The following is an 18,850-nucleotide window of genomic DNA, read 5'->3' as shown; positions in this document are numbered from 1 at the left end:
CTGTAAGAGATTTGATTTAGGTCAAGCTTCAGTTCAGTTCAGTTCAATCGCTCAGTCGTGTCCAACTCTTTGCGACCCCATGAATCACAGCATGCCAGGCCTCCCTGTTCATCACCACCTCCCGGAGTTCACTCAGACTCACGTCCATTGAGTCCGTGATGCCATCCAGCCATCTCATCCTTGGTCGTCCCCTTCTCCTGCCCCCAATCCCTCCCAGCATCAAAGTCTTTTCCAGCGAGTCAACTCTTCACATAAGGTGGCCAAAGTACTGAAGTTTCAGCTTTAGCATCATTCCTTCCAAAGAAATCCCAGGGCTGATCTCCTTCAGAAGGGACTGGTTGGATCTCCTTGCAGTCCAAGGGACTCTCAAGAGTCTTCTCCAACATCACAGTTCAAAAGCATCAATTCTTTGGCGCTCAGCCTTCTTCACAGTCCAACTCTCACATCCATACATGACCACAGGAAAAACTACAGCCTTGACTAGACGGACCTTGGTTGGCAAAGTAATGTCTCTGCTTTTGAATATGTTATCTAGGTTGGTCATAACTTTTCTTCCAAGGACTAAGCGTCTTTTAATTTCATGGCTGCAGTCACCATCTGCAGTGATTTTGGAGCCCCCAAAAATAAAGTCTGACAGTGTTTCCACTGCTTCCCCATTTATTTCCCACGAAGTGATGGGACCAGATGCTATGATCTTCGTTTTCTGAATGTTGTGCTTTAAGCCAACTTTTTCACTCTCCTCTTTCACTTTCATCAACAGGCTTTTAGTTCCTCTTCACTTTCTGCCATAAGAGTGGTGTCATCTGCATATCTGAGGTTATTGATATTTCTCCCGGCAATCTTGATTCCAGCTTGTGCTTCTTCCAGTCCAGCATTTCTCATGATGTACTCTGCATATAAGTTAAATAAGCAGGGTGACAAAATACAACCTTGATGTACTTCTTTTCCTATTTGGAACCAGTCTGTTGTTCCATGTCCAGTTCTAACTGTTGCTTCCTGACCTGCATACAGATTTCTCAAGAGGCAGGTTAGGTGGTCTGGTATTCCTATCTCTTTCAGAATTTTCCACAGTTTATTGTGATCCACACAGTCAAAGGCTTTGGCATAGTCAATAAAACAGAAATAGATGTTTTTATGGAACTCTTGCTTTTTCGATGATCCAGCGGATGTTGGCAATTTGATCTCTGGTTCCTCTGCCTTTTCTAAAACCAGCTTGAACATCAGGGAGTTCCTGGTTCACGTATTGCTGAAGCCTGGCTTGGAGAATTTTGAGCATTACTTTACTAGCATGTGAGTTGAGTGCAACTGTGCAGTAGTTTGAGCATTCTTTGGCATTGCCTTTCTTTGAGATTGGAATGAAAACTGACCTTTTCCAGTCCTGTGGTCACTGCTGAGTTTTCCAAATTTGCTGGCATATTGAGTGCAGCACTTTCACAGCATCATCTTTCAGGATTTTAAATAGCTCAATTGGAATTCCATCACCTCCACTAGCTTTGTTCATAGTGATGCTTTCTAAGGCCCACTTGACTTAGCATTCCAAGATGTCTGGCTCTAGATGAGTGATCAGAACATCATGATTCTCTGGTTCGTGAAGATCTTTTTTGTACAGTTCTTCTGTGTATTCTTGCCATCTCTTCTTAATATCTTCTGCTTCTGCTTCTGTTAGGTCCATACCATTTCTGTCCTTTATCGAGCCTATCTTTGCATGAAATGTTCCCTTGGCATCTCTAATTTTTTGAAGCGATCTCTAGTCTTTCCCATTCTGTTCTTTTCCTCTATTTCTTTGTATTGATCACTGAAGAAGGCTTTCTTATCTCTTCTTGCTATTCTTTGGAACTCTGCATTCAGACGCTTGTATCTTTCCTTTTCTCCTTTGCTTTTCACCTCTCTTTTCTTCACAGCTATTTGTAAGTCCTCCCCAGACAGCCATTTTGCTTATTTGCATTTCTTTTCCATGAGGATGGTTTTGATCCCTGTCTCCTGTACAATGTCACGAACCTAATTCCATAGTTCATCAGGCACTCTATCTATCAGATCTAGGCCCTTAAATCTATTTCTCACTTCCACTGTATAATCATAAGGGATTTGATTTAGGTCATACCTGAATGGTCTAGCGGTTTTCCCTACTTTCTTCAATTTCAGTCTGAATTCGGTAATGAGTTCATGATCTGAGCCACAGTCAGCTCCTGGTCTTATTTTTGTTGACTGTATAGAGCTTCTCTATCTTTGGCTGCATAGAATATAATCAATCTGATTTCGGTGTTGACCATCTGGTGATGTCCATGTGTACTGTCTTCTCTTGTGTTGTTGGAAGAGGGTGTTTGCTATGACCAGTGCATTTCAATCTTACACAATGTTTTATATATATATATATACACACACACACACATATATATGTATCAATTAAAAGCTCAATGTATCACTATTTGAGGGAGGAAAGTGGAGGCAAAGAGTAAGGATATATAATGAATCTATTCTTCAGATAACAGCTTTAGGAAAGTGCTTTGAAAAGGGGATTACACTTTGTGGTATTTAATCATATATCCCATACTGTCATTTTTTTTTTTCTCCTCATCACCCTAAGAAGAAAGGAGAGGCAGGAAAAATATTCCAATTTGAAGGGTCAATGATTTCCTTAAATTTCATGAAATACCAAGTTACTATATAAATCTGAATGTATTTGATACTCTAAAAACTGAACTATCTGGGAAGAGTCAACTTTAAACACCAGCTGTCAGTTATCTTGTCAAGACTAAAAGAAACACTGTTTTCCTTATATCTTTTGAAAGACCATGGAAGAAAAAACACTTTTGGAAAACTAACTGAATCACTATAGTCAAAAAGAAACAGAAGAAACTTTCCATTAGGGACAATGGCTAAAATTTTGGTTTTAGCAAAGAAGCGCCTCCACGGAGGCGAAAACAAAGATGTTTAGGAAGGTAAGAAAGAAACAACAGCTAGTTAAAGCCCTCTTAAGAATCCCTGAAGTCAGCTAGTTATAAAATAAACAGAGAAGCATCTAAAAGGATAATACAGGTGAATGGAGCAGAATGGCGGGCAATATTACTAAGTGAATACTTACTACGTAGCAGATAGAGTGCCAGGCACTTCATATTCATAATTGCGTTTAATCCTTAAAATAAACCCAGGAGCTAGATATTGTTAGCTTCATTTCACAGAGAAAGAAACTAATACATATATCGGTAAAGTGATATAGGAAAGATTAACTTAAAAACCAACTATCTCAGCTCCAATATCAAGCTGTCTCTCTGGGTGCTTCTCCTGTAATTGAATACATTGCTGAATTTTCCCCACCAGGGTAACTTCCCTCATATAAGCACAAAAGTGATTCAGGTCTTAGACCCAGCGCTTAGTTCTTATTTGTATGCAGCTTTAGAGATTAAGTGAATGATTTCAACCATCAAATGAGTTTCATTTTGATTCATGTTCATGAACACTAATCTGATCTAGGACCTGCCCACAAAAAAAAATAAATAAATAAAACAAAAGAAAATGAAACAAAATCTGTCCCTGTTCACAAGGAAGATTTTTGCTGAATAAAAACAACTCAAAAAGCAATACTTTAAAAAACTGTTTGGTAGTGTCTACAAAAACCCTAGCTTACATATGTCTTGACCCAGAAATTTCACTTCTAGCTGTGTACCCACTGAAGTGTATACACATGTTTATTAAAAGACAAGTTCAAGAATGTTCACAGCAACACTACTCATAATATCCCTAATCTGAAAATGACCCAAATGCCCATCAACAATAGAATGGAAGAATAAATAAACTGTAGTATAGTCACACAATGGAACAAATAAACAATGCCTAGGGGCACTATATGGATGAATCTCACAAACAATATGATGAATGAAAAAGCGAGATGTAAAAGAGTTCATATTATAAGAGTCCACTTAAACAAACTTCAAACAATTAACACTAATCTATGGTATTTAAAGTCAAGACCACAGTACTCATCAGGGGAGCAATGACTGAGAGGAGGGAAGAAGGGCTTATGAAATACACAGTGTTCTCCTTTAATTCGGGAATGTGTTATATTAGTATGTTTGCTTTGTTAAAAATCACCATGTTTTATTCTTGGTGGGTTAAAAACAGTATTTACACTATATTAATTCTTATCCCTCCATATAAACAGAGGTATATAATAAACATAGATTTTGTTCTTAATTTTTTTTTCAACTATTGGCTAAATGTCAATCTACAGAGTTCTTCCATTTATCTCAATATAAGAAAATGTATTTTCAACTCTAGTTTCAAATCATATAGCCATCCATCTTCACCAAAAAAAAGAAATTGACCCAATTTACCACATATTGAGCTTTAGGTAAATATTTTAAATAAAACCATCATTAACTAGGAGTTTTTCCTAATTCCAGATTCATTGACAAAGTCTACTAAAATTCTTCCCTTTTCTGCTACTTAACTTCATGTTCTTAATCTTAAGATGAATGAAGAAATCTTTAAAAGCATTTAACTTAGGAAACCATGAAATGACAATATGCTTTCTAAGAGTAAAATTTTAAGCTCATTGTCTTTCTCATTTCACAATAGGATCTGTGGGCAGAGTATTTTCACTCTGTATCTTTTTAGTCAGAATAAAGAACTTCAAAAGCTTAACACTTTTCCATCTGAGAATTTCCAAGCCTTCCACTTGTAATTCAATATTAATTCATAACCATCAATATTTAAATTGTTTTTTTTTACAGAGAGAATATAATAGAAATACCTATGGATGTTTCTAATTAAGACTATGTTGCCGTTTCTTCTTTTAGAATATTTGATCCCATATGAAAGAATGGCTTTGATATAAATATTTTATTAACCACAAGAAGGAAAGGGGCAAAGAGAAAACACAGACAAGCAGGAAATAAAAGTTTATCTAAAAATTTCCTTTGTAAATTAATCCTCTGACAAAGATGAGTTAGTGGAAAGAACAAATGTCCTGAAGCATACTATAATATCATTCCCAATAAACTCTATTTTGAAAGTCTATTTTACTGTATTAAGGGATGTTATCATTTATTTCCCTGGTTTCCGTAATGCTGTGTTTACAAGCAATTTCATATTTTAGAAAGCTAGCCAACCTCCTTGAACAGCTGCAGAGTACATATTTAAGGGAAGAGAAAGTAACACCTCTGATCCTCTTATTAATTTTAATGAGCATCAAGATTAATTAATCATCAATGCTGTGATTATGATTCTGAATCACAGTGGACAACTGATGAGAAGGCTTATAAATTTTCTTTTCTTTTCCCTACCATAAATATTGCTAACTTTCTTAGTAACTGATATTAGAAATTCAGGTCTCTTCAAGATGAAACTTCCTGAGGAATTAGAAATCTGGGTTCCAGAAGTCCTGTGGACAGAGCTCCAATGCTAAGAATCACACCATTCAGGAAGAGACAATTTCACAAAGTCACTATTTCAGTGTTACTACTCTACCAAAACTGACTCAAGAAATCCAATTTAACTGGTATGATTAAGCATATTAATTTCATTCTCTTTTCTATAATAAACACCATCAAACCAATCTGTTATATATTTAGATAACATCAGCAACAAAAATGAAACAATGATAGTATTTGCAAGCTCTTATTATATATAAAGATAAAACTGTTAAAATGTCATACCTCCACTTTTCTATTTTTATAAATACCATGAAATACTAAACTCAGCTCAATGTGCAATGAGTAAGATATAGGCATATTTACTTAACAAAACTAACTTTTAGTATCAATCTGTTTTAAGATTACAGAACTCAATGAATTTGCTTTTACTTTCAAAGAGCATTAAACTGAATTAAAAGAGCCAGAATTGTTTATTTACCACACCAATGTGGACATTGTTTCATTTTTGTTGCTGATATTATCAAGAAAAGCAGAATTTTTAGCACAAATGTTCAATTTGTTTTGTGTATATTGTGATCACATCATTTTGACTCTGAATAAGGTTTTAGCTCCTAATTTTGCATTCTTCCTTTAGACTTAATTTAAATAGGCATTTTAGAAACCAATTTGTAAGTAAAATAAATAGGAGAATTAAATGTTTCATCAAGCAGGTTCTTTGGCTGTTATAATATTCTGAATTTGCGAATTTATTCTGTGACTCAGTGAGTCACTCAACTCTTCTATATCAAAATAAAATGCATTTATAAAATGTGCTGCAACCTTTATATATTGTGCAACTGCCACCTAGAACCTTTGAAGAGCAAAACCCAGCTATGTTTGCATATAACATGGTTACTGCTATAGCAGGTTTGAAAATGACAATTATGCTTTATATAGATTATGTTTTATCTTTTAAATCTTATTTTTATATTAAATTTCCAGTTTCTGGGGTGATTAAAATGGTTGGAATTTTTTAAGGAAGTTATAAAATTTATCTAAAAAATGTAATACTGTAATACAAAACTGTCTAAATTATATTAGGCTTATACTTTTGATTACTCCAGCTTTTTACATTAAGACAGTTATATTTTTAAACATATTTATACTCTCAATAAAAAAGTTCTTATCCAGCAACTTTTCATCACTGCAAAGACTATTAAACATTTTGATGGGCAGTAGATGATACATGTCTGTGTAATATTACTTACATCTTTAAAGTAAAGAGTAAAGTAAATAAATACAGCCACCTATGGAACTAAAAACAAACAAAAAGAAACAATATAGATACCTAAGGAGTTCTGCAAACAAATTTCTGAAATACTCTGTCTAAAAAATATGATATAGAAGCTTTAGTTTATCACTTATCAGTTAGCTGGTAAGAGTCTCAAATAACATACAGGAAGAGATCCCTTATGACATGAGAATTTAATTATCATAAAATTTTCATTTATATTCACTCTTGGAGTATAATTACATTACCATTAAAAATACTCCATCCTGATTTCATTTATTTAACTTAAAAGATCCTTTATATTAGTAATGCATAATTACACAGATACAGGCTTATTGTGAATGTAATGATACAAATTTAATTACCTTATTTTACTTTGTCAAAATTATATATGCCTGATATTTTCACTTCTCACAAATAATAAAATTATAGTAGTCTTGACTGAAAATTCAAATAGAACCTTTTGGTCAGTATTTCTGGCTTAATGTTCTTTTTTAAGAAAAAAAGGAAATGAAGAAAACTGTAACCATTTTAAGTAGAGACTATTTTCTATTTTGGCTAAAATATGAGAGATGGGATTCACTCTACCTCAGAAAGCAGTAAGTCAATGATGTGGAAGACCATGCAGAGTGGGAACTTGGCAGTAAAGAGAGTGAGAAACCACTGGGATGCGTACATATGAGCTTCTAGGTTCAGATCAGAAAAATGGTTGTGCAGGTCCGGTAACTGCTCCTGAAAGTCAAAGTGGAAAATTGAGGGGGAGGAACACTTGAGGATGCTCTATTTTCTGCCACAGCTGTGATTTATGACGAACTGGCTATGATGACTCTCAATTTACTACAGTATTCACTGAATTTTATGTAACTACACAGAAGTGATGACAGGAGATGAGAACTGGGGATGTGACAAAGGACAAGACAGACTTGTTCTGAACAAATAACAAAGATCAGCTCTTGCTCACTTGACTCTTCCTGTTTCTTGGGAAATGCCTGCAATGAGAGAACACCTGCAGTCTAGTGAATACTGTGACTCCACGGTCAAGTCACAGCATTCCCATTCAGGGTTCACACCTAACTAGCCAGGAAAACAATGTACCTTTTCTTTGAAGACCGTTTAATATCAATGTCATTTAGGTTGTATGGTATTACTTCAGTACATTGTGGTAGTGAAGCCCAAAAGATAGTCATACTTTTAACAATCTAGTTTCAACATATTAAGAATGATTAAGGATAGAAAACGTACAAGTATATCATGTATGAAATGGGATGTCTCCTAAAAAGAAAAGCTTAATGCTAGGTCTTTCCCCTTAAAGTATACAAATAAATACTTTTAAAAATCATGAAAGGCAAAGTAAAAAGTATTAGCATAGCTATTTCAATAACTGAAAGACAAAGGCAAAGATATATAAAAGCTCACTTTAGTTTTCTTTTCATATACAAGATGCTTTTTGAAAAACACCCCTATGTGCCCATCAGGTACTTTTAATGGGGTATTGAAGGGGTCATTAACAAACAAAAAGTGCTAATAGAAAATTGCCAGGAGCCAGCATAGGGAATCCCGCCCGTGGCAAAGGTCATGAGGAAGGGGGCCTGACAAAACGCAAAGGCAGGATCAAGCCTCAGGAGTCCCCCTAGACTTTCTCGAGCATCTACCCCCAAAACCAGAGTCTGCCTGCTTTACTGTATTATGCCTTTCACCAACTCCTCTGACATTAACAGGGGGCTGTCCCCCCCTCCCACCTTTTTCTGGAAAAAGTTAATTTAGACCTTTTAGATAATAAGTCTCTTGGGCGTAATAAGAGTGTTTCAATCCAAAAACTCCTCTGATGGCTTTCTAGCCTGCCTGACAGGTTTGTCCAGACTCTTACAGCTGTGCATGTGATCGTTTGCGGCCTCCCAACCATGAGAGGCACAGGAAGCTTAAAACATCCTAGGAATGTAGGGGCTTCTGAGGAGTCAAAATCACTAGAATAGGACTGATTAAGGGTTTCATTGTTGAGCCAATACTTGCTGCCAAGTTTTCGTATCTTTTATTTGTTGATATAGTTGGTATGTAGAAAAAACAGGTAGTAGCCCTGGTATTAGCAACGTTAGATCTTTGAGTTAAGTACTTTCTTTGTTATAACCCACTGCACCTTTGTTCTATAGGGATGTAACTTTAGTGCTTTAAGGGTGATGCAGATTAAAGAAAAACACTTCAGGGGAAATGAGATTAACATTCATTAAGGAAGAGAGCCATAAAGTGTTAACAGGCCTCTTGGCCAGAAGATAATGTAAATCACCTGAGACCTTTTGTATACAAGCACCTTTTGAAAATAAAGTTATGGGGTTTTTGCACAAGCTTAGCCTCCCCCGTATCGACTCTCTCTCTCTTTCTCCCTCTCCCTCCCTCTCCTTTTCAGGCTGATCCCTTGGAACACAGAGGCTCTCTGCGTTCACTTTTCTGCCCGGACTTCTAAGACCCACATGAGAGGGAGCCCAAGGCAAGGCACCCTCTGCTATTCAAGCAGCACCACGGGCCTACGTGAACAGAGCAAGTCTCTTGTCTTGAGACTTTATTAGCTTTCCGTGTAAACCAAGGAGTATCAGCCTCTTTTCTCCCCTGTTTTTTCACTACATTATTCTTCTCTAATCTCTCTTTAAATTTCTAATTAATCTCTTTTTAATCGCCAACTCCATCCCCACTTTGAATTCCCTGGATCCACGGGGGCGGGACCCTGGCAGAAAATGTGTTTGGTTTCTTCATAATGCTATGAGCTTGCTATTCATTTATCAAGTACTTTTATTTGACTCTCAAAACTCTAAAGAATAATTGATCTTTGATAAAAAATACGAACTTTTGTAAATGAAAGGTAAAACAGTGAAGAATACCAAACATTTACTTGGAAGAATTAAATTTCTATAAAACAGCTTATTGCTCTTACTGTCCATATAGAACCAGATTCTTCCACACAGTCTTTTTCCCCCTCAGTGCCCATGTGTCATTGGTGCTTACAATTCTTTTTGACATCCTCCTCCCCCTTTATTTCTTCTTCACAGTTAAGGTCTTATACCTTTCTGCATTCCCTTCTCTCAATAAAGCTGTCCTTAACCTCAGGGCAAACTCTGCCTTCCACCTTCCTGTTCAGTCTGACACTGGCTTCTCTTCCGCTTTAGACAACTATGGATCTGACAGCTCATGTCCATTAACTCCTACCAGTAGCCTCTACTGCCATATCGCACTAATCTTCCTCCCCAGCCACTTTACTTCCCCCAGCTATGGAATCAATTCATTCATGTATTTTCTCTAGGGTTCCCAATACTTCATACAGAGAAAGCGATATAAACATGCTTAATGGAGTTATTACAAATTTAAGATTTATTGTACAACCTCGGCTTCCCTGGTGGCTCAGACAGTAAAGCCTCTGCCTACAATACAAGAGAGCCAGGTTCAATCCCTGGGTCTGGAAGATCCCCGGAGAAGGAAATGGCAACCCATTCTGGTACTCTTGCCTTGAAAATCCCATGGAGGAGCCTGGTAGGCTACAGTCCACAGGGTTGCAAAGAGTCGGACACAACTGAGTGATTTCTCTTTCTTTTCATACAACCTCAGGTAAAATTTGAAAGCTACTCAGTAATCCTTTAACAGCACCAGACAATTTTGCTCTTGCTCACCATCTATTTTATGATATATATATATATATATATGTATAAAAGAATACCTATTTCTCATACATATAATCATATAAATTATGAAATAGTAACAACATTGTTTGAGATCTGGAAATTACAGAGGAAAACATTTAAAATATGTGCTTATATTACAATATTTTATGTGGTTTTTAATTTCATCAATATCTGTCTCTTTAAAGTGTTCCTCACTTGTGAACCTAAATATAGTACTGGTGCTAGGAAAAACTAAGAAAAATATTAAGTATTTCAGTTTTTATTATGAAAATGTCATTTCTTTACAAATAATACTGGGAACCCTCTTCATTAACTAAACTCACCATATTCACACTTAGAAGTTTCTTAATGTTGAATATTTAAATGGAAGACTATTTTTATAAAAATAGTTTATAAACCATCAAACAGTTAAATATTTTATGATATTAAGACCACTGTAGACATTGGTGAAAATCAAATCCATTTACATTTGCTGTAACTTTCCACTAGATTTTCATAAATCATTATTGTTTAATTTTAGAATTCTTCTGTAACTTAACAAATCCCTTAGTGATAAAAGTTCCTAATATTTATTTACCTGCATGAGTCTCTCCAACTGATAGAATTTGCAGTGAAGATCTTCAAAGTTGTTTTTGTAGAGGTCTCGTAAACCATAGTCATACATGATTTTCACCAAAACACAGAATGCTTGTTCTTCTGGCATCTACAGGAAAACATACATATATAGAACAAGACTGAATGGCATGTGACCAGAATGTCAGAAACATTCCTGCATAAATTAGACCCCTGGATCAGTGGTTTAAGGTCACTTGGGAATGAAATTCTTCAGAGCCAGCATTCTGCAGAGACATAGGGAAAATATATGCTCCAAGTTTTGAGCTCCCTCATTTGAGATGAATTTCCCTCTTTCGTTAATTTTAATCATCCTTTCATTTACTCATTAAACCATCTTAAAAATGAGTAATACAGTCAGATGATGTCCAAAAAATGAAAACAGTGTAAAAGTATATGAAGGTTAAAAAAAAGTCCCACTCCTCTCTATCCTTATAACAACTAACCCCTGTATCTGCCCTCTACCTCTTTTGCATAATCCCAAAATTACTCAATAATTTCTTGTGTATCCGGTCAGTTTATTTATGCAAATAAAAGAATTATACTTATTTTCCCTTTCCTACATAAAAGATAGCATTCTAAATACACTGCTGTGTATATTTACTTTCTGCATTCAATAATGTTCCCCAAAGAGGGATTGCTGGGACAAAGGACAGAATGTTTTTAATTTTGATAGGTAGTATGATATTGTCCTCCCAGAATTTTCTTGATGTTCCTTATTTGTCTCTCTATAAAAAACATTTTTCAGCTGTTTCAGAAGCTTATGAGCTTCTTTCATTAAGATTTAAATGACAAAATTTGATATACCTTTCCAGAGATATTTTTATCTTAACAGAGAATAAAGTCTAAAATCAAAAGAACAGATCTCTAAATTATAGTATAAAGCTGAAAGAATTTAGAGAGGGACATATTCAATATTCTAGAATCTGTACCAAGCAAACAGAATAAGTTGTCCTTACTCAAGGTCGTAGGATGTACCTATTATGTAAACATTTAGTTTAAATGTCATTTCTTTCAAAGTCTGACCTTGGCTGTTTATGGTATCTGACACTTCTGTTAGACTAACTTCCTACCTGTATAACTGAATCAAGTAGGGTTCTATTCACCCACTTAGAAATGGAACTGTTTATCAGAGTTCCTACACAAATTGGCCACTTCTGTTTTCTATTATAAACCATGAAATATGTGAGTTAGTTAAAATCTGCTAAAGTTAAATAATTACAGTTAGCTCTTGTCATTTTCCTTCTCTAAATATTTGTGTATTTCTTTTTTTATCTATGAGTTGGGGGGCTTGGCTTTGACCCCAGCTGTTCAAATCAGCAGACATCTTTCAGTTTATTTGCAGTTATCTGGAAGGTAAGCACACTATATTTTCTACCCATTTACCAATTCTGTCACTGAAGCTTCAGTTGAGACTAACGTGCACATATACAGTCCACAGTACTTCTCTTATTACCACATTCTAAGCCTCTTCGTCTTCTCTCAGATCTCTACTAAAATGGCTATACAAAAAAGCTGCAAGTAAGATAACTGTAACCAGCCCTGGAGAAATTAATTCACTTAATCTCTCCCTCTTTCTGAGTGATGGTTAGTTGAATATTTTACCATCTGCTATCTCATCTTATTTCCTTGAATGTGGTACAACCATTAAAGCAAATGTTTAAATGCCCTTCAGCATCCATATATGCAATCTCTGAACATATGAGATCATGCGCTGTTCTAGGCCCTGGATACAGAGGCGAAAGTAGAGTGTTGTCCCAAAGGACAAGGAAATAGGCAAGTCAACTTGAGTTTGATATAGACACAGAAGTTCTGGAGTAGGGGAGGCTGGATGTGTGGAAAGAGGAGTTAGATGCCACTATAGTTACAGTGCAAACAGAGGGATGGCTGAGTATGAGCTAGATCAGAATAAACTATTCACAAAAATGACAAGAGATGTAAATTTCTACTGTGTTTTTTAGGTATGGAGCTTAAGGTCATTCATATTCATTCATTCCATACTCATTCTCTCTTCCTCTATCCCTGAAAGCATCTCTGTCTTTTATCTCTTGGCCCCCTTTCCCCTCTCTCTCCTCCACCTTCCCCATTTAACTGTCCCTCTCACACATACATATCAACTTTGAACTTGATCCCTAAAAAGAAATCCCTAATAACCTTTATTAAAAAGAAAACACATCTATATTTGTTGGCAGGTGGGTAGCCTTGGAGTTAGTATCCTTCAGGTCTAGCTTCAGCAATACAGTCAAGGTTTTGATTTTCAGTTAGTTCATGGGTCACATGAAAGTCATAGACTAAACCTATAAAATACCAGTCCAGCTGGGGTAGAATCAATACTGACTATCTGTGAAGACTAAGGTCAGATATAATAAGCTCTCATGGGATCTCAGATACTGCCTTATCATGAAACTGACTAAAAATGAATCCCTGTGAAAACAGAAAAGGCTCGCTAACAAAACGAGTAAGAAAGTAATGGGAAATATGTATAATCCTTTGGAAAGTGGAAATTCAACCTTCTCTTTATAGTTTAAAGATGAAATGGGATCTGTTTAGTATGTTCAATTAAAGCTTCCCTTGGTATTTCTCTCTCTTCAATTAATATATTCATTATTAAGGCAGAAAACAGGGTAAGCACTCAAAATTTAGTAAAAATCTCAAAGATGTAAAAACTGAGAATACCTAATAATGTATAAAATATAGCTAAACAACAAATACTTATAGACATTTACACCACAGAGAAAAAAGGAAGTTCACACATAGAGTTATAATGGTATTTTGCTTTTGAAGGATAAGACAATACATGTTTATGAAATATATGTCAGTAAAATCTCAACAACAGGGAGTGAAGGCTGAGACTAGATTTGATGATATTGTAAAACATAAGATACATGATAAAAATATTTTTTGGAAATAATAAACAATAATCACTTGTGGCCACTAGTGGCTTCATGATGGCAGGAAAAACAATAAATTAAAGTTTTGTCAATGTAAATATAATATTAAAAATTCTAATAAGAAGCTGGGAGATAGGAACCTAGCATTAGCAATGGCTGGATTTTACCAAAACTCATCAAATACAGAAAATATAAATAAACTGGAGTTGAGAAGCATGTATAACACACATCATTGCATGTCATTTCCATCAGACAAAACAGACACAAACAGACTCAAGAGTCTAAGTAACAGTAGAATATGGCAAAATAATTATTAATTAATTTTCAGTATTTACAACTTTTCTGTTTTTAATGTTATATAATGTAAGTTTATATCATTTAATTTTTCCCAGTTTACTGAGATGTAATTGATGTACAAGAGCATGTACGTTTAAGATGCACAAAATTATGGGCTTTTGTGACTTACATATTTCTACATATATATAAATGTATATATAATTATATCCATTCACCCCACATGGATATTATTTTTGTTTTTTACTGTGAGAATTTTTGAGATTTTTTGTGGTGAGCAATTTTCAAATATATAATATTGTTAACTGTATTTACCATGCTGTACATTACATCCCATGAACTTATTAATCTAGTAACTGGAAGTTTATACCCTTTCACCATACTCATCCATTTATTCCATCCCCCACACCTGGCAACTACCTACCTACTCTGTTTTTGTAACTTCTCTTTTTTTAAGAAAAAGTTTCTGCATGTAAGTGACAGCAAACATGTCGTTCTCTGACTGACTTATTTCACTTAGCATAAAGCCCTCAAGATTCATTCATATTGTCACAACAAAAGGATTTCCTTTACTCTATGTGTATTCCATAGTCTCTCTTATCTACCCATCACTCAGTAGACATTTCAGTTCAGTTCAGTCGTTCAGTTGTGTCTGACTCTGCAACCCCATGAATTGCAGCACGCCAGGCCTCCTGGTCCATCACCAACTCCGGGAGTTCACTCAGACTCACATCCATTGAGTCGGTGATGCCATCCAGCCATCTCATCCTTTGTCTCTATGTCTTCATTATTGTAACTAATGCTGCAATAAATGTGTGAAGGTATCTTTATGAGTTTGTTTATGTTTCCTTTGGATAAATACTCAGAAGTATAATCACTGGATCACATGTTAGTTCTATTTTTTACTTTGTGAGGAACCTCCCTTCTGTTTTCCACAGGGCCTGAAGCAGTTCCCATTCTCACCCATAGGGCAGAAGGAAAACCTTCTGTCCATATTCTCACCAACACTTATTAATTCTTGTGTTTCTGATGATAGCTAGCATTCTGGTTTGATTTGCACTTCATTAATGATTAACGTAAAGAGTCTGCCTGCAATGCGGGAGACCTGGGTTTAACCCCTGGGTTGGGAAGATCCCCTGGAGAAGCAAATGGCAATCCATTCTGGCATTCTTGCCTGGAAAAATCCCATGGACAGAGGAGCCTGGTAGGCTACAGTCCATGGGGTTGCAAAGAGTCAGACACAACTGAGCAATTTTCACGTACACATACAAAATGATTAATGATGTTGAGCACCTTTTCATGTACAGGATGGGCACCTGTATGTCCAGAGGAAAAGTTTTCAACCTATCACCAATGAGTATGATGTCAGCTGTTGGCTTATCATATGCAGCCTTTATTATGTTTAGGTACATGTCTTCTATATCCATTATGTTGAGAGATCTTCTCAAGAACGGATGCTGAATTTTGTCAAATGCTTTTCTGCACCTACTGAAATAATCATATGATTTTTATCTTTCACTCTACTAATGTGACACGTAACTTTTATAATTTCCACTTGTTGACCCATCCTTGCATCAGTTCAGTTCAGTTCAGTTGCTCAGTCATATCTAACTCTTTGTGACCTGATGGACTGCAGCACACCAGGCCTGCCTGGCCATCACTAACTCCCAGAGTTTACTCAAACTCATGTCCATTCAGTTGGTGATGCCATCCAACATCTCATCCTCTGTCATCCCTTTCTCCTCTGGCCCTCAGTCTTTCCCAGCATCAGGGTCTTTTCCAATGAGTCAGTTCTTTGCATCAGGTGGCCAAAGTACTGGAGCTTCAGCTTCAGCATCAGTCCTTCCAATGAATATTCAGGACTCATTGCCTTTAGGATGGACTGGTTGGATCTCCTTGCAGTCCAAGGGACACTCAAGAGTCTTCTCCAGCACCACAGTTCAAAAGCATCAATTCTTCAACACTCAGCTTTCTTTATAGTCCAACTCTCACATCCATACATGACTACTGGAAAAACCAAGGCTTTGACTTGATGGACCTTTGTTGGCAAAGTAATGTCTCTGCTTTTTAATATGCTATCTAGGTTGGTCACAGATTTCCTTTCAAGGAGCAAGCGTCTTTTAATTTCATGGCTGCAATCACCATCTGCAGTGATTTTGGAACCTAAAAAAATAAAGTCTGTCACTGTTCCATTGTTTCCCCATCGATTTGCCATGAAGTGATAGGACCAGATGCCATGATGTTAGTTTCCTGAATGTTGAGTTTTAAGCCAACTGTTTCACTCTCCTCTTTCACTTTCATCAAGAGGCTCTTTAGTTCTTCTTCACTTTCTGCCATAAGGGTGGTCACCTGCATATCTGAGGTTATTGATATTCCTCCCAGCAATCTTGATTCCAGCTTGTGCTTCATCCAGCACAGCGTTTCTCATGATGTATTCTGCAGATAAGTTAAATAAGCAGGGTGACAATACACAGCCTTGACATACTCCTTTCCCTATTCAGAACCAGTCTGTTTTTTTCATGTCCAGTTCTAACTGTTGCTTCCTGACCTGCATACAGATTTATCAAGACACAGGTCAGGTGGTCTGGTATTTCCACCTCTCTAAGAATTTTCCAGAGTTTGTTGTGATAGACATAGTTTAAGGCTTTCACATAGTCAATAAAGCAGAAGTAGATGTTTTTCTGGAACCCTCTTGCTTTTTCCATGATCCCAATTTGAACATGGTATATGATCCTTTTAATGTTTTGTTCAATTCAGTTTGCTGGTATATTGCTGAGAACTTTTGAACTATATTTATTAGGGATATTGGCCTATAGTTTTCTTGTAGTAACCTTCTCTGGTTTTGATATTAAAGTAAAGCTTGCCTTCTAAAATGAATTTGAGAGTTTTTTCTCCTCTCCAATTTTTTGGGAAGAGTTTGAGAAGGATTCGTACTAATTCTTTAAATGTTTGGTTTTAATGTTTGGTAGTATGCAGCTAAAATCATCTGGTCCTGGGGTTTTCTTTGTTGAGGAAGTTTTGATTCCTGATTCAGTCTCCTTACTTGCTGCTGATCTATTCAGACTTTCTATTTCTTGAGTCTTGTGTATTGCTAGAAATTTATTCATTTTTTTCTAGGCTATCCAATTTGTTGGTTTATTGTTTTTCAAAGTAGTCTCTTGTTATCCTTTATATTTCTGTAGTATCAGTTGTAATGTCCGCTCTTTTTTTAATAATCTCATTTATTTGTGTTCTCTTTGATTAATTTAGCTAAAGCTACGTAATTTTATTTATCTTTATCTCTTTTGAACATTTTTAGCTTTAAGTCTATTTTGTATGATATAAGCATAGCTACCTCTACTTTCTTTTGGTTACCATTTGTTTAAAATACTTTAATTCTATCCCTTCACTCTCAGTCTATGTGTATCCTTAAGGCTAAAGTGAGTCTCTTTGGGCAGCATATTATTGGATCCTGCCTTTTTTTTTTCTTTTTCCAATCAGCCACTCCATGTCTTTTGGGACAATTTATCCATTTTCATTTAAATTAATACTGATAGATATGGATTCATTATTAACATTTTGTTAACTGTGTTTCTCTTTGTGAGTTCTTTGACCCTTGCTTCTGCAGTCTTTCTTTGTGATTGCTGACTCTTTGTAATGGCATGCTTTGATTCTCTTTTGTGAATCTACTGTTGATTTTGCTTTACGGTTAATATGAGCCTTACATAAAATATCTTATAACATCCTATTTTAAGTTGATAACAACTTAACTTTGATAGTGTATAGAAACTTCATACTTAATGTTTCTTCTCACTTCACACTTTAGTTATTGATGTCACAATTACATTCTTTTTTAAAAATATGTGATAAAAATTATGGTATTAAAGTTATGGTATTTAATACTTTTTAAAAAGAGCTGTAAGTGAATTATGTCCTACCAGTCTACATGAGAAAATCTGACTCTGACTACATATTCAGCATTGCTGTTGCTCAGTCACTATGTCGGACTCTCTGTGACCCCATGGACTGCAGCACACCGTACTTCCTTGTCCTTCACTATCTCCCAGAGTTTGCTCAAATTCATGTCCACTGAGTCAGTGATGCTATCTAACCATCTCATTTTCTCCCACCTTCTCCTCCTTTTGCCTTCAATCTTTCCCAGCATCAGGGTCTTTTCCAGTGAGTCAGCTCTATGCATCAGGTGGCCAAAGTATTGGAGCTTGAGCTTCAGCATCAGTCCTTTCCATGGCTATTCAGGGTATTTATATTACAAGTGAATTTTATAATTCATGTTTTTATGATGTTAAATCAGCATCCCTTATTTAAGCTTGATGATGCCCTTTAATTTTTCCTGAAAGGCAGGACCAGTGATGCTGAACTCCCTCCACTTTTGTTTGTTGGGGAACACATTTATCTCTATTTCATTTACAAAGTTCAGCTTTGCCAAGCCTAGTATTCTTGGTTGATATTTTTTTCTTCCACTATGTTGAATATATCATCTCACACTTTCTTGGCCTCCAGAGTTTTTGCTGAGAGACTAAACAGACTTATAATAAATCTGGACAAACCTCTTCTTTGGGTGGGGCTGCTGGCTGTGCACCATGGTCAAAATGGCCACTAGCTGAGCTTTGCAATCACCTCTGGATGGGCAAGGTCACAGACTATGTTGCCTGGCAGGGTGGCACCAGTGGTTAGACTGGCTGGGCTCCATAGCTTGATGGTACTAAAGGCTGGGCTTTGAGGCTGCCTAGAGTGACCCTTCAGGCT

General features: G+C 36.1%; 1 protein-coding gene across 6 annotated transcripts in view; it reads right to left on the bottom strand.

Moving 5' to 3' along the window:
• The window catches only part of RABGAP1L (RAB GTPase activating protein 1 like), a 726,671-nt gene that overhangs the window by 264,052 nt on the left and 443,769 nt on the right, over window positions 1-18,850 (bottom strand). For all 6 annotated transcript variants that reach the window (XM_042229119.1, XM_027975891.2, XM_060396625.1 and 3 more), the window contains 2 exons: window positions 10,885-11,010; window positions 7,231-7,374 (listed from right to left, as the gene is read on the bottom strand). In XM_042229119.1, the coding sequence (XP_042085053.1) occupies window positions 7,231-7,374; window positions 10,885-11,010 (270 nt within the window). The remainder of the gene's footprint in view (window positions 1-7,230; window positions 7,375-10,884; window positions 11,011-18,850) is intronic.

This window comes from Ovis aries, chromosome 12 (genome assembly GCF_016772045.2).
Source record: "Ovis aries strain OAR_USU_Benz2616 breed Rambouillet chromosome 12, ARS-UI_Ramb_v3.0, whole genome shotgun sequence".
In the NCBI taxonomy this organism is placed as follows: Eukaryota; Metazoa; Chordata; class Mammalia; order Artiodactyla; family Bovidae; genus Ovis; species Ovis aries.
Note: the sequence above shows the minus strand (reverse complement) of the source record. Positions and strands in the feature narration are given on the sequence as shown.